At 47.5% G+C, this 14,323-nt stretch overlaps 1 protein-coding gene across 2 annotated transcripts in view; it reads right to left on the bottom strand.

Moving 5' to 3' along the window:
• Positions 1-14,323, bottom strand: part of rhbdf1b (rhomboid 5 homolog 1b) — a 32,293-nt gene that overhangs the window by 5,442 nt on the left and 12,528 nt on the right. For both annotated transcript variants that reach the window (XM_079757390.1, XM_079757389.1), the window contains 8 exons: positions 8,331-8,568; positions 7,212-7,412; positions 5,858-5,980; positions 5,121-5,269; positions 1,658-1,915; positions 1,269-1,380; positions 736-810; positions 477-638 (listed from right to left, as the gene is read on the bottom strand). In XM_079757390.1, the coding sequence (XP_079613516.1) occupies positions 477-638; positions 736-810; positions 1,269-1,380; positions 1,658-1,915; positions 5,121-5,269; positions 5,858-5,980; positions 7,212-7,412; positions 8,331-8,568 (1,318 nt within the window). The remainder of the gene's footprint in view (positions 1-476; positions 639-735; positions 811-1,268; positions 1,381-1,657; positions 1,916-5,120; positions 5,270-5,857; positions 5,981-7,211; positions 7,413-8,330; positions 8,569-14,323) is intronic.

The raw sequence follows: 14,323 nt of genomic DNA on the forward strand, positions 1-14,323 counted from the left end.
CACTTTTATCCACGCTTTTATCCAAAGCGACTTACAAAAGGTACATTTGTCAGAAAAAGAGAAACAATATATATCAGTGTCGGTACAGTAAGGATGCTCATTGAACAAAGTGCCAAGCACTTACAATCGCTATGTTAACCCATTCCCTGTATACAACAAAGATAGCTAGGATAAGATGCAACAAAAATGCTAAGTACTTTTTTTAAGTGTTAGAACGTACAACATACAATAAGTGCGTACATTAAGTGCCAAGACATGCAACATACAATAAGTGCGTTGTCATGATGCTGGCGCTATCATAAGACGGTCTGTGAACCACGCTGAATGGCTGATGGTGGATTGGATCATTGGTTGTTTAAATCAATATTTTTGGGTGTCACTGTGAGTCTTTTACACCACTCAACAGGCTGAGCAGTCCTCCTCCTGTGAGCTGTGGGTCCCCCACTAGGGGCCCCCAGAGGCCACCGGGGACTGACCGAGCACTCGTCCTGGGGGGTCTGCAGGCAGCCCGAGCGGTCGTTCCTCACGCAGCAGCCCGAGCCCCGCTCCTGGACCCTCTTCTCCTGGATCAGCTGGTGGACCTCCTTGTCCTGACGCATGCACGGGGAGAACTTGGCTCCCAGGTGGATCAGCGCCTCCTGCAGGGAAGGAGGGCAATGAAACAGACAATGCTTGTTAAAGAAAACAACAAACAGGTGAACATAGGGGAATGACGAGAAGCAGGACGGAGCTCACCGAACTCGGGCCGACCCAGAAGTTCTCCTGCTGCACGAACTTGACGTTCTCGTAAACTCCTTTATTTCTGAGGACCTGACGGAGGGGAAGTGATGAAAATGTATTTACTTTAGGACACTTCTTGACAGCAAAGTCATGGGAAGATCCAGGCAGCGTTTTACCAAGCATGTTCTATGAGGCAATGGGTGTACAATGATTCTGACAGGGAAGCTTTCCCATCCTGGGCAGTAACAACAAATTATATACTTTGTATATAACGTTATTATATCATTAGAATCATTAACTCACGTCAACTTTTTCATGACATTGAAATTATACAGACACTTGAATAAGAATTCACTTCCTGTACAGTATTTAAGTTACACGTCATCAATAAGCAGGTAGGGGTTAGGCATCTAAAGGTTTGAGCCCAAAGCCTTTAGGCCAGCACTCGACTATCATTTCTTCCTCTTCATCTGCAGGACACACCAACAAGTCTGACAGATTCCTCAGGGGCACGACATCAGAAGGAGAAGGACTGTTAGTGGACCTACCGAGTCCACGGCTTCATGCTGGGAGAAGCCAACGGGGGCGATGCCGTGAATAGCCACCGCCAGGATGGTGATGAGCAGGTGGACAAATGTGATCCAGTAGGTGAAATAGGGCCTGGGGACACAGAAGAAGAGTTTATTAAATCAACTACTAAAGGGGTTTAGGCAGCTATAAAACAAAATAGAAATGAAAGGGCTCCTATGGTACCATCAGGTGTGAATCGGATTAGCCATCAAGAAAATATGACGGTCAATGAGTGCAGATACGTTGGACTACGGGTATAGATGGCGCTCTTAAGAGCAGGCTGCGCGCATAGGGATCGGCCACGACACTATCCGACCTCCCCCTCGACACAGGCTCCCACTACGACCCCTCCCAGTCCGGGCTGTACCTGTGGTCGTCCATGTCCTCTATCTGCCTCTGCACGTTGCTGTCGATGCGCTTGCGGTACGAGCGGTTGGTGAGGCGGCCCACGATGCCCAGGCCATAGGGCCGCTTCTCCCGCGCAAACAGCTTCCTCACGGGGACCACGATGCGCTGGCCGCGCCGCTGCTGCTGCCCGCTGGCGCCCACCACCTCCTGGACCAGGCTCAGCCTGGGCTGCACCAGGGCGCGGTCCTTCACCTTCCTCCAGCCGCGCTCCAAGGGCCTGCAGGGACGCAGGGGTGGAGAGGGGTGAATGATGGAGAGGGATGAATGATGGAGAGGGGTGAATGATGGAGAGGGGTGGAGGGATAGACAGGGATGAATGATGAAGAGGGGTGAATGATGGAGAGGGATGGAGGGATAGACAGGGATGAATGATGAAGAGGGGTGAATGATGAAGAGGGGTGAATGATGGAGAGGGATGGAGGGATAGACAGGGATGAATGATGAAGAGGGGTGAATGATGGAGAGGGATGGAGGGATAGACAGGGATGAATGATGAAGAGGGGTGAATGATGGAGAGGGGTGGAGAGATAGACAGGGATGAATGATGAAGAGGGGTGAATGATGGAGAGGGGTGGAGGGATAGACAGGGATGAATGATGAAGAGGGGTGAATGATGAAGAGGGGTGAATGATGGAGAGGGATGGAGGGATAGACAGGGATGAATGATGAAGAGGGGTGAATGATGGAGAGGGGTGGAGGGATAGACAGGGATGAATGATGAAGAGGGGTGAATGATGAAGAGGGGTGAATGATGGAGAGGGATGGAGGGATAGACAGGGATGAATGATGAAGAGGGGTGAATGATGAAGAGGGGTGAATGATGGAGAGGGATGGAGGGATAGACAGGGATGAATGATGAAGAGGGGTGAATGATGAAGAGGGGTGAATGATGGAGAGGGATGGAGGGATAGACAGGGATGAATGATGAAGAGGGGTGAATGATGGAGAGGGATGGAGGGATAGACAGGGATGAATGATGAAGAGGGGTGAATGATGGAGAGGGATGGAGGGATAGACAGGGATGAATGATGAAGAGGGGTGAATGATGAAGAGGGGTGAATGATGGAGAGGGATGGAGGGATAGACAGGGATGAATGATGAAGAGGGGTGAATGATGGAGAGGGATGGAGGGATAGACAGGGATGAATGATGAAGAGGGGTGAATGATGGAGAGGGGTGGAGAGATAGACAGGGATGAATGATGAAGAGGGGTGAATGATGGAGAGGGGTGGAGGGATAGACAGGGATGAATGATGAAGAGGGGTGAATGATGAAGAGGGGTGAATGATGGAGAGGGATGGAGGGATAGACAGGGATGAATGATGAAGAGGGGTGAATGATGGAGAGGGGTGGAGGGATAGACAGGGATGAATGATGAAGAGGGGTGAATGATGAAGAGGGGTGAATGATGGAGAGGGATGGAGGGATAGACAGGGATGAATGATGAAGAGGGGTGAATGATGAAGAGGGGTGAATGATGGAGAGGGATGGAGGGATAGACAGGGATGAATGATGAAGAGGGGTGAATGATGAAGAGGGGTGAATGATGGAGAGGGATGGAGGGATAGACAGGGATGAATGATGAAGAGGGGTGAATGATGGAGAGGGATGGAGGGATAGACAGGGATGAATGATGAAGAGGGGTGAATGATGGAGAGGGATGGAGGGATAGACAGGGATGAATGATGAAGAGGGGTGAATGATGAAGAGGGGTGAATGATGGAGAGGGATGGAGGGATAGACAGGGATGAATGATGAAGAGGGGTGAATGGATGGAGAGGGGTGAATGGATGGAGAGGGGTGAATGGATGAGAGGGTGAATGGATGGAGAGGGGTGAATGGATGGAGAGGGGTGAATGGATGAGAGGGTGAATGGATGGAGAGGGGTGAATGGATGGAGGGGTGAATGGATGGAGAGGTGTGAATTGATGACGGGTTTGATTAACGAACAGATGGATTAATGGAGGAAGGCGAGATGGATAAAGGGATGGATGAATAAATGAATGGACAAACAGATGGATAAGGAAATGGATGGATGAATGAATGGACGGATGCAGGAATGGATGGACGGAAGGAGAAAGGGATGGGTGAAAAAATGGATGAATGGACAAATTAATAGATGGGTGAATGGATGAAAGTTCAAGGCCCTGTATAGCTTAACTAGAATACATAACCAACTCTAGGGGTCCATCCTAAGTATGATTGTACAACTCTTTATCTGTATGTCTGTGAGAGAATTGTTCTTATCCCGCTAGTAGGCCAATCCCTGCCCTTAGTCCCAGGATGCCCTGGCATATACTCAATGAAGTGCTCATTCATGCTAGAGTGGTGCAGTCGGTCAGTGCACGGTACATATAAGCCGAGGTTGTGAGTTTGAGCCTCACCCAGAGCATGCAGCTTTACTCATCAAGCAAGATGTGGTTTGAGGGAATACCTATAACAGTCAATTCCTCTTTCACACAACAGAAGGGAAACACCAGAGCTCATTACTTTTTTAGTAATTAGCAGATTGTATCCAAACTATCTGTTTTCTAATAATTGTATTTGATCATTATTATTATCATTATCATTATCAAGTGCCGGTAGGGGTTATGTTATCTCGCATCAGATTCAAGATAATGGTACTGGCATACAAGGCAGTCGATGGAACTGCCCCTGCCTACCTCCAAGCATTAGTAAAGCCACACACCCCAGCTCGATCCCTCCGCTCAACTACCTCAGATGGACGTCTGGTACCGCCATCGCTAAGAGCAAGCAAAGGTCGATCAGCAAAGTCACAACTTTTCTCTGTTTTGGGACCTCAGTGGTGGAACGAGTTCCCTACCGATGTCAGGACCGCAGAGTCGCTCACCAGCTTCCGCAAAAGACTCAAAACTCACCTGTTCAGAGTTCATCTCGACTCTGCATAGAAACCAATGCACAGCCACCATTGAATGTTGTACGTCCTGGCACTTGTACATTGCACTTATTCAAGGTACTTAATTGTGTAGCATCTACAGTAGCTGCTACCGCTGCTTTACACGGGAAATGGGTTAGCCTAGCGATTGTAATACTTGCACTTGGTTCTATGAACGTCTTTACTGTACCGACAGCAGGTATTGTTTCACTTCTTATGACAAATGTACTTATTGTAACAAATACACTTATTGTAAGTCGCTTTGGATAAAAGCGTCTGCTAAATGCCCTAAATGTAAATGTAAATGTAAATCTTGCTCAGTGACCTCAATGACACTTGGTTTTGAACAGAGAGTCTAACACCCTACCCACTACACTATCCTCCTGATAAGTCCCTATAGATCACACGCGCAAGAGTTCCATATTTGATACGGGCAAATTCTACTGTCTAGACTCAAATCGCTCTAGACAGTAAGAGGAGTAGTTATCATCCCCATGACAACACAGAGCAACCAACGGAAACCCACAGCATCAGGTGACTTCTCTCCAGCTCGTTCTTGTCCAGGGCACTTCCTGTGATCTCCCTCTCCTCCTCCTGCTGGTAAATCTCCTCCTCCTCCGACGGCGTCTCGAAGACTTCATCAGCATAGCTGGACAGCTCGTCTGGGAGTCCCTCCTATCAGGACGCAGGCAGTCGATTTAAGAAGATGGATAATGAAAAGAGTGGCGTTTTGTGTGACGTGTTCTGGGTCGCCCTGTAATGACCGATGCATGAGGGTTTAGCAGTACCAGGAACCAGGGTGATGCTGCGGTGTGAGGCCTGGTCATAACAATACTTTTGCTGATACCGTGATGATGTGAGGAACTGTCACCCCTTTTATTATCAGAAAGAAACGCAATCAAAGATCACACTTTTAAATTCATTCATTCATATTTTTGTCATTTAGAAGACACTTTCATTGAAACAACAAAACATGAATTTGTGCAAAGTCAATGCTCCCCAATATGGACGTGAGAATCAAACCCAGTGCCTCTGGATTCGAACTCTGCACCACAACATCCTCAACCTGAATTACTTTTGTACTACTCAACTTCTGTTTTCTGCATTTCAATTGAATATCAATGAACTTAACTTATGATACCAACAGAGACGTCGCCTCCTTTGCCCATGTTTAGCATGTCTCGTATTTTAACATACACACACAAATAATAGACAACTAGGGACGTTCTGTCCCCCAGAGAAGAGACCTGAGGAGTTCCTCACCCTGGTATAGAAGGACAAGTCCAGGTCGTCTCCGTAGTCCACCGTGTCCTCGTCCAGGAATCCAGAGTGCATGAAACTATGCCTGCGACCCAGACGTGACGTGCTTCCCTTCAGAGTCCGCCCCTACAAAACACAGGACACACACACACACACACACACACACACACACACACACACACACACACACACACACACACACACACACACACACACACACACACACACACACACACAAACACAAACACACACACACACACTTTATAGATTTCTTTAAAAATTCAAAAATAAGAATGAACTTTCATACCTAGTTACATAAAAAGCTGTTATTTAATAGCAGAACTTCTTGGTGGAGACGGCACAGAGCCTGGGATGAAAACGAAAACGAAAGTGGTGGAGATACAGCTTGTTTGGGGTATCATTAGTTAACCGCAGAGAAACTGATTTTAGCAGTACTGAAAGCTTTCAGGATGGGATTTTATGAAGTGTGTTTCTGCAGGGGCCACTCTACACGGTGTTGATTTTAAACCTGAACAGACACTTTTTCACTGTTATCTGGTGCTGGCCGACTTTGGGTTCCCTTTTAATATCCAATTACGCGCTTACAGATCCCCGCTTCCAGCCAGCAATGTGATTGGTCGAAACAAGTATGAAGCGAAAGAAGGAGAAACCCCCCATTAACCCAGATTTGAGATGAGTAATCTAATGTCGCTGGTCCGATGATAGCAGATGCCACCTCGGTGACCTGTGACCTCTGCGCTAGGGTGGATTAACAGAGCGGTACCAGAACATTCTCTCAGCCCTGCCACACGCAGCTGAGCATCCTGCCTGTACTTTGATGGGCCATCTGGTGCTGACGCAAAATCGACACACAACCACCATAGCATACACACGCACACACAGACATCCACGAACATGCACATATCCACAAACACAAAAACACACACGCACACATGTGCTTGCATGGACACACACTTAGAAACCTTCACACACACCTGGATCAAAGTGCTAGCATACAAATTTATGAGAGTGCGGAAAAAAAGACAGACACACACACACACACACACACACACACACACACAAGCACACACACACTATGTGGCCACTAGGGAATGTCATCTGGAGCCTACTTAGCTCTGCATGCAGATTATTCCCCATTGAGGGAAACCCCAGCTTATCTTTACGTAACTGCCTCTCTCTCTCTCGACCTCATCCATCCTCACGTCAGCTGCCGCTGGAGAACACACAGCCTGGTCTGCTACTTCCAGGGGTCTGGATTTGTGCGTGTGAAATCATATTTTATATAGCTGTTGCCACCGACACACTCAAACGCACACCCATACACACAGACACACACCTTCATGATGGCAGCGGCCGCCTTGAGGCTCATGACCGCCACGGAGTCGCGCTTGCGTCGCCGCGGCAACCTGTTGAGCGCGGAGCGGGAACTGGAAAAGGAGCAGAGGGAGCCGGGGCCCGGGTTGGGGGGGCCCTGGGGTACGGTCAGCCCCTCGTCGGCCATGCGGAACACACGGCCCCTTGCCAGAGGGTCCACCACCTGGACACACACACACACACACACACACACACACACACACACACACACACACACACACACAGTGACATGCAGACACACACTCATACACACAGGGACACGCACGCACACACACCCAAAGGGACACACAAACAGGGACACATGAAAACAAACACAGGGACACACACACACACACACACACACACAGACACACAAGCAGACAAGTGAGTATGTCTTAAAGATAAAGACTATTTATTTGTAACCTGAGGCCATCTTTACTGAAGGGCACACAGGAAGTTCAGGATACACAGACTTACAAACATATAATCACACAAACACACACACACACACACACACACACACACACACAAACACACACACAGGATGCCTACAGGTGTGTACATCTAAAAGATGAAGACGTATTTATTTGTGAGGCTGTTTTCTAACAGAAGGGACATGAACATGTGGAGTGGAGGGGCAGGTGAACAGAAGGAGACTAGACAAACAAGGCTGAACATCAGTGGCACACAGAGGGTCTCCAGCCCGGTCAAACATCAACCCAGTGTGGGGGTTCAAAGGTTCAAATGCATCTAGATGACCAACCTCATTCATGTATGAAGAACATTATTAGAGATAGAGAAAGAATGAAGGAAAGTCAGATAGAAAACCAGATAAATAGATAATAATGATAACAACTCTAATAATAATTCACTTGATTTACAAAGCTTTTTCTTTCATAACGTAATTCTCAAAGTGCTGTATGGCTAAAAAGACAACATTCCAAACAATAAATAGAAGCAAACTAAAACGAACTAAAAGTCTTTCTATATATGAAGGTGTTGAGGCCTGTCTTAACCAGGCAGATGGATAGATAGACAGATAAAAGATAGAGAGAGAGATGGGATAGATAGATCTCTCCTGTATCCCCTCACTCTAGCCTACCCTCGGCATGCCACAGTGTTGGTGATTGGGGTGGAGGTGGTGGTGATGGGGGAGGTACAGAGGGGCCGGGGTCTCAATGCTGGCCAGGGACAGGTGGTCTTGGCTGGGCAGCTCCATGTCCCTCATCACCTGGGGCTTCAGACCCCCGTAGAGCTGGCTGCAGTGCTGCAGGCTCCTCCTCCTCCATCGCTGGCTGCTGTCGCTGTCCTGGCTCACCCCGAACCAGTCGGCCGTTCCCCTGGTGACGAGGATGCAGGAAAAAAACGCCTCGTTAGCCGTTAGCTTGAGGAGCAAACATTAGCATGAACGTTCTAGTAGAGGTTGATGTTTGTAGTGCCAAGGCGCTTTCAAACCCACACTCCCTCCCATGTACACGTTCTCTCTCTCTCTCTTTTTGTCACACCCACTCTCTAAGTCTCTCTCTCTCTATCTGCTCATCGTTGAACCACCAAACCACAAGCGAAACTGAAGCATATCATGGAAAATGAGTGTTTTCTTGAGTGCAGTCAATATTTTCTGCCTCTGCCAGGCCTTTTTGATTCATTTTGTCAGCTGATCGATTTACATGGCCATATGTCTAGTCTGCGCTGGACTCAATATGCTCCAGTGTGAAGACACAGGTGCGAGATAGTTATGTTTCCGCCTGTGGGAGTCCATTTCTGTCAGCTGCACAGATCCATGTATGCATTAGACTTTGATCTGAGCCACGGGTGGTAAGAGATGGCTTTGAGAAGGCTTTGCTCGGGTTAAACAACAAGGGAAAGAAGACAGAAGTGTCTGCTCTCCCACTGAGGGGGCTTCAAAGGTCAACTATGTGTGGGACAACACTGCTTGAAGCGTTAGGAAAGGATTAAGGATGGTGTAAGATAGTGGTTTAGTCTCACATTCCTTAAATATCTGCTAAGCTTGATCCCTTCGGATTGGATTCTTTGACAGGCAGATATTTTTATAGAGTCACTTATGTTTTTCATATAACCCATTTGGTGAAAGGATGTACAACTGAATTGCAATGAATCATGGGAAACTGGAAAAACATCTATACTGCTCCATACTGAGAACAGGAAGAGAATCAATCGATCCATGTCAGATAAAGCAAGCCCATGTAAGACATCCCTTTGGACTTTGTGATAGCATCTGCTTGATATTAAATGATTAATGGAAAAATAATTGTTGATTAATCAACTATGAAAATAATCGTTAGTTGCAGCCCTAGTATGTGTGTGAGAGAGAGAGAGAGAGAGAGAGAGAGAGAGAGAGAGAGGAGTCTGTGGTTAAAACCAAGCATATCTGAAACCATCCCCCTCTCTGCATCTCTGGTGTCACCGGCACAGGAAATAAAGATGGTGTGAAAAGACATTGGAAAACAGCTTAGGCTAACCACTTTTGTTTGTGTGTGTTATTTGGCACGTATGCTGTCACAACTTTGAGACAAAACCAAGTCAAAGTGCGGTTATGGGGTAGAAACTACAATGGCAAGAAAATGATCTCCCATCACAGTTGAGAAGAGCTCACCACACACTAAAAAACACTTAGCCCCCCAATCGTTGAGAAGAACGCCAGCTCGGGAAGACTTTTCGAAGACCACCATGGGAAAAGGACGGGATGGTGGTGGTACACTCAATGTTGTCCTCCCACACTTGAGTGTTTTATTGCGGTGACGATGGAGGGGCCGGAGAAGTGATGAGGGGAGGGAGTTAGTGTGAGAAAGAGTGCAGGGGGAAGAAGAGTTCATGAGATCTGAGGCTCTGAGAGTTGTACGCTGAGCAGATTTTCCCCACAGTATCATACAGACTGAATCACCTCTACGACTGAATACTCGGGAACCAATAAAAAAACAATCAATAACTGGGTGATTGATTGATGGGTTTCTCACGTATCGCTCGCGGTACATTTAACGGCAGTAACCCAATGTTAGCAAGGAGGAGAAAAAAAATGAACAAACACAGCTGCCAGGTCAAAAAAAGCTGTTGCGTCACATCAATTCGCTTTTATGGCCTCAAGGAAAGGCATCACTTCCTGGGACAAGCCAAAACATATCTCGATAGCCAGCGGGACAAATGCCATTTCAGCTCCATTATCTCCTGTCATTTTGCTAAATAATTTTGACACTGAATACACGTAATTGCTGTTGTGTTTCTCAAATTACTTTCCTCTATTTCAATTAGTACATTAAATTTGTTGACATAATGGTCTCATGCTCAAGTACTCCAACATTGAAGGTATTCACATACCAGACTTTCCTATCCCAATGTGCCATGTGGACACAATCCTTACGCTTCTTATACAAAGTTGTTGAACCGAACAATCAAACAAACCGAGCTAACAAGAGAGCACTCATAACTTCACAGTTCAGGCGGTACTAATCTAGGCTTTGCTCGAAATAAAAAACAAAGCATATCTATTTGCCTACATTCTTTAGAAGTTCAATCCCAAAAAATCAACTAAAAACACTATTCTTTCAAAAATCCTATCGACAGTTTGGAGGAGATTCAACCAATCAGCATCTTGGCACCGGGCTGAACTCAGCTCTCCGCCAGCGATGACACTAGAGCTAGTAACTGGACTCACCCGTCCGGAGAAGTCCAGAACGCCAGTCTCATACCTGGCCTGGACAAGAACCAAGGATCTTCACAATCACCATCATCACCCTCATCCCCGTGCGGACAGCCCCCCTGTGGTCCCGGACTAACCCCTCTCCCGCCGAGCCTCCGGTCAGCCCTGTTAGACCTCCCCAACCTCTGTGCCCTCCAGACCAGGCGTCAGCAGCCGCCACATGGCGTGGTTGCAGGTCCCACCAGGAACACTCTTCAATGGGACAATATTCCACAGCGGGATTACTGGGATCTCCAGACAAGCAGCAGCTTAGCTCCCAGTGGTATGGTGTCAATCAACTGGAAGGGGGAGGACATTCCTCCGTATTTATGAGGCTATCCACCACGCAGCCTGGGTCACTGGCCATCAGGGGGCGCGCAATTAAAACATCCAGAGTAGGAAGGGGGGGATAGATTTACAGTCCAACGGTCTGGAGGAAGAGGAGGATAAGTAGGAGGAGGAGGCAGAAGAGGAGGATGAGGAGGAGGAGGCGGAAGAGGAGGATGAGGTGGAGGAGGCAGAAGAGGAGGAGGAGTAAGAAGAGGAGGAGGAACAATTGGAGGAGGAGGGGGCAGAGGAGGATGAGGATGAGGAAGAGGTGGAGGAAGCAGAAGAGGCAGAAGAGGAGGAGGAGGAGGCAGAAGAGTAGGAGGGGGAAGAAGAGGATGAGGATGAGGAAGCAGAAGAGGCAGAAGAGGAGGAGGAGGGGGCAGAAGAGGAGGAGGATGAGGAAGAGTTAGAGGAAGCAGAAGAGGCAGAAGAGGAGGAGGAGGGGGCAGAAGAGGAGGAGGATGAGGAAGATTTAGAGGAAGCAGAAGAGGAGGAGGAGGAGGAGGCAGAGGAGACGAAGGAGGAGTAGGCAGAAGAGGCAGAAGAGGAGGAGGAGGAGGAGGAGGTAGGTCCTTCTGAATAAAATCTTTGCAGAAAAGCCCGGCGATCCCAGATGTTGATCAGCTGGCGATGGGCTGATGAGTGGTAAGAAGTCCTGACCCTTGACCCCAGCTGCGGGTGTGGACTTCTACAACTCCCGGAGTCCTTCTGGTGATTGTCCTCTAGATGCTCCAGGGATTAGTTGTCTGCAGTTGCCAGCTGCTGTCGGATAGTACAATGTGGGATGTTTGCGTGTGTGTGGTGTGTTTGTGCTTGTGTTTGAATGTGTATTTGTGTTTGCGTGTGGGTGTTTATTTGCCCATTTTTTAAGTTTTTGTGGGTCTTTTTCCAGTGTCTGTGTGCGTTTCTATTTGTGCTTGTCTGTTGCTGTGTGTGTTTATTTGTGCGTGTGTGTTTATTGTGTATAAATGCAGCGGTGTCTGTTCCTGTTTGTGTGTGTGTGTGTTTCTACGTGTGTGTGTGTGTTTCTATGTGTGTGTGTGTGTGTGTGTGTGTGTTTCTACGTGTGTGTGTGTGTGTGTGTGTTTCTACGTGTGTGTGTGTGTGTATTTGTGTGTGTGTGTGTTTATTGTGTATAAATGCAGCGGTATCTGTTCCTGTTTGTGTGTGTTTCTACGTGTATGTGTGTGTGTGTGTGTGTGTGTGTGTGTGTGTGTGTGTGTGTGTGTGTGTGTGTGTGTGTGTGTGTGTGTGTGTGTGTGTGTGTGTGTGTGTGTATGAATTTGTTGTGTATAATGCAGCGGTTGGCAGACCTCCCAGTTGTCCTCAGTGATGGCGTCTCTTCTTCTTCTTCTTCAGGGTGAAGCATTGCTTACACAAACTAAGGCAGCTGTGTCCTGCTGTCATACTGCCTCACTATCTGCACACAATTTTTCCATTACCCTGACACCGGCTCCCTTCACCCTCTCTCTTTCATTTTCTCTCTTTCTCTCTCCCTCTGTCTCTCTCTCTATCTCTCTCTCCCTGTCTCTCTCTCTCTGTTGCTCTCTTGCAGTGTTTTTTATCTCTCTCTCATGCTTTCACTTTCCTCCTCTCTCCTTGTGCCATCTCTCTCTAACTCTCTCCCCTCTGTCTCTCTCAACCTCTCCCTTTTTCTCGATCTCTGTCTCTCCCTTTCTCCCTCTCTCTCTTTCTGTCCCTTTCTCCCTCTCTCTCGTTTCTCCCTCACAATCTCTATCTTGCTCTCACGCCTCGTGCCCACTACATCCGTCCGTTGACTGATCCCCATTGACTTTGAATGGGGACGGACGCGCAATGCATTTTGGATCCATGCGCTCTGTTGGAGCCTTCGGCGCCGTCAAAAAGTTGAAAAATGTTCAACTTAGGGTTACCATCCGTCAGCCACGGTTTCCGACGTCCTTTGACGGACGGTGCAGTGGGCACGAGGCGTCAGTCTGTCGCTGTCTCTCTCTTTCATATATATATATATATATATATATATATATATATATATATATATATATATCAATCTCTCTCCATCTCTTTCTCTCTCTCTTGTTTAGGGCCTGTGTAAACACCAGAGCTCTCAGGAGCATACCGTCATTTTACAGGAAGTCAGAAAAAAAGAGTGAGAAAAAGTACAAGAGACTAGAGTGGTGGGGTGGGGGCAGAGAGAGCAGGCACGGAGGCATGTCTAGACATGAATAGGACACTGACACACACGCACACACACGCACATGCACGCACACACAAAATACACACACTCCAACACACACAAACACACTCACACACGCATACACACACCCTTGCAAACACACACACACCTAATGTCACACAGATGTTAGCATACATATACCAGGGCGAAGTGCAGTACCATGTGGTACGGTGTGGCTGTCTTTAATAGCGGCAATAGTGAAGAAGAAAACGAACCCCTTATTGTACCTCGACACATGCTCTACTTGACCAGACAAGCGATCACAAAGCACTTTAAACTACCGACTTGACGTCAGTCCCATCCCTCTGATTCAACCAGTTTGTTGTTCTTTTCTTCCAAAAAACAACATACGTTTAAATGTTTAAATGTGTGTCACTCGCATCTGACCGGAGGAGCAGAGAACTTTGTGACTCACACAGCGGTGGGAGGCGTCTTGTTTTCATCCACACTAACACATCGTTCAGCCCGATCATGGATTAAGGGGGACGATTTGGGATTGTATGCATTCATTCACCCTACTGTGAGGAATTGTATACATTCCCAAAAGACCTGTATATCCTCAGATCTTCTACATTTGCCGGCAGACACACAATCACACACACACACACACACACACACACACACACACACACACATATGTATCTTGTACTATATTTACATTCACATGCTCTCACGCATATACACACAAGCCTGTACACACCAGGGCACACAGAAATATTGCTTGAGTGCTCGCACACACACATCCATGATGTCTGACTAATGTGTGTGGCGGTAAAACATTGAACTGTTTTAAATCGTCCCTGGCCCTGTTTAACCCCATCCCCGTAATACAGAATGACAGGAAAACAAAGGCAAG

This window comes from Pollachius pollachius, assembly GCF_949987615.1.
Source record: "Pollachius pollachius genome assembly, chromosome: 19".
Classification (NCBI taxonomy): Eukaryota; Metazoa; Chordata; class Actinopteri; order Gadiformes; family Gadidae; genus Pollachius; species Pollachius pollachius.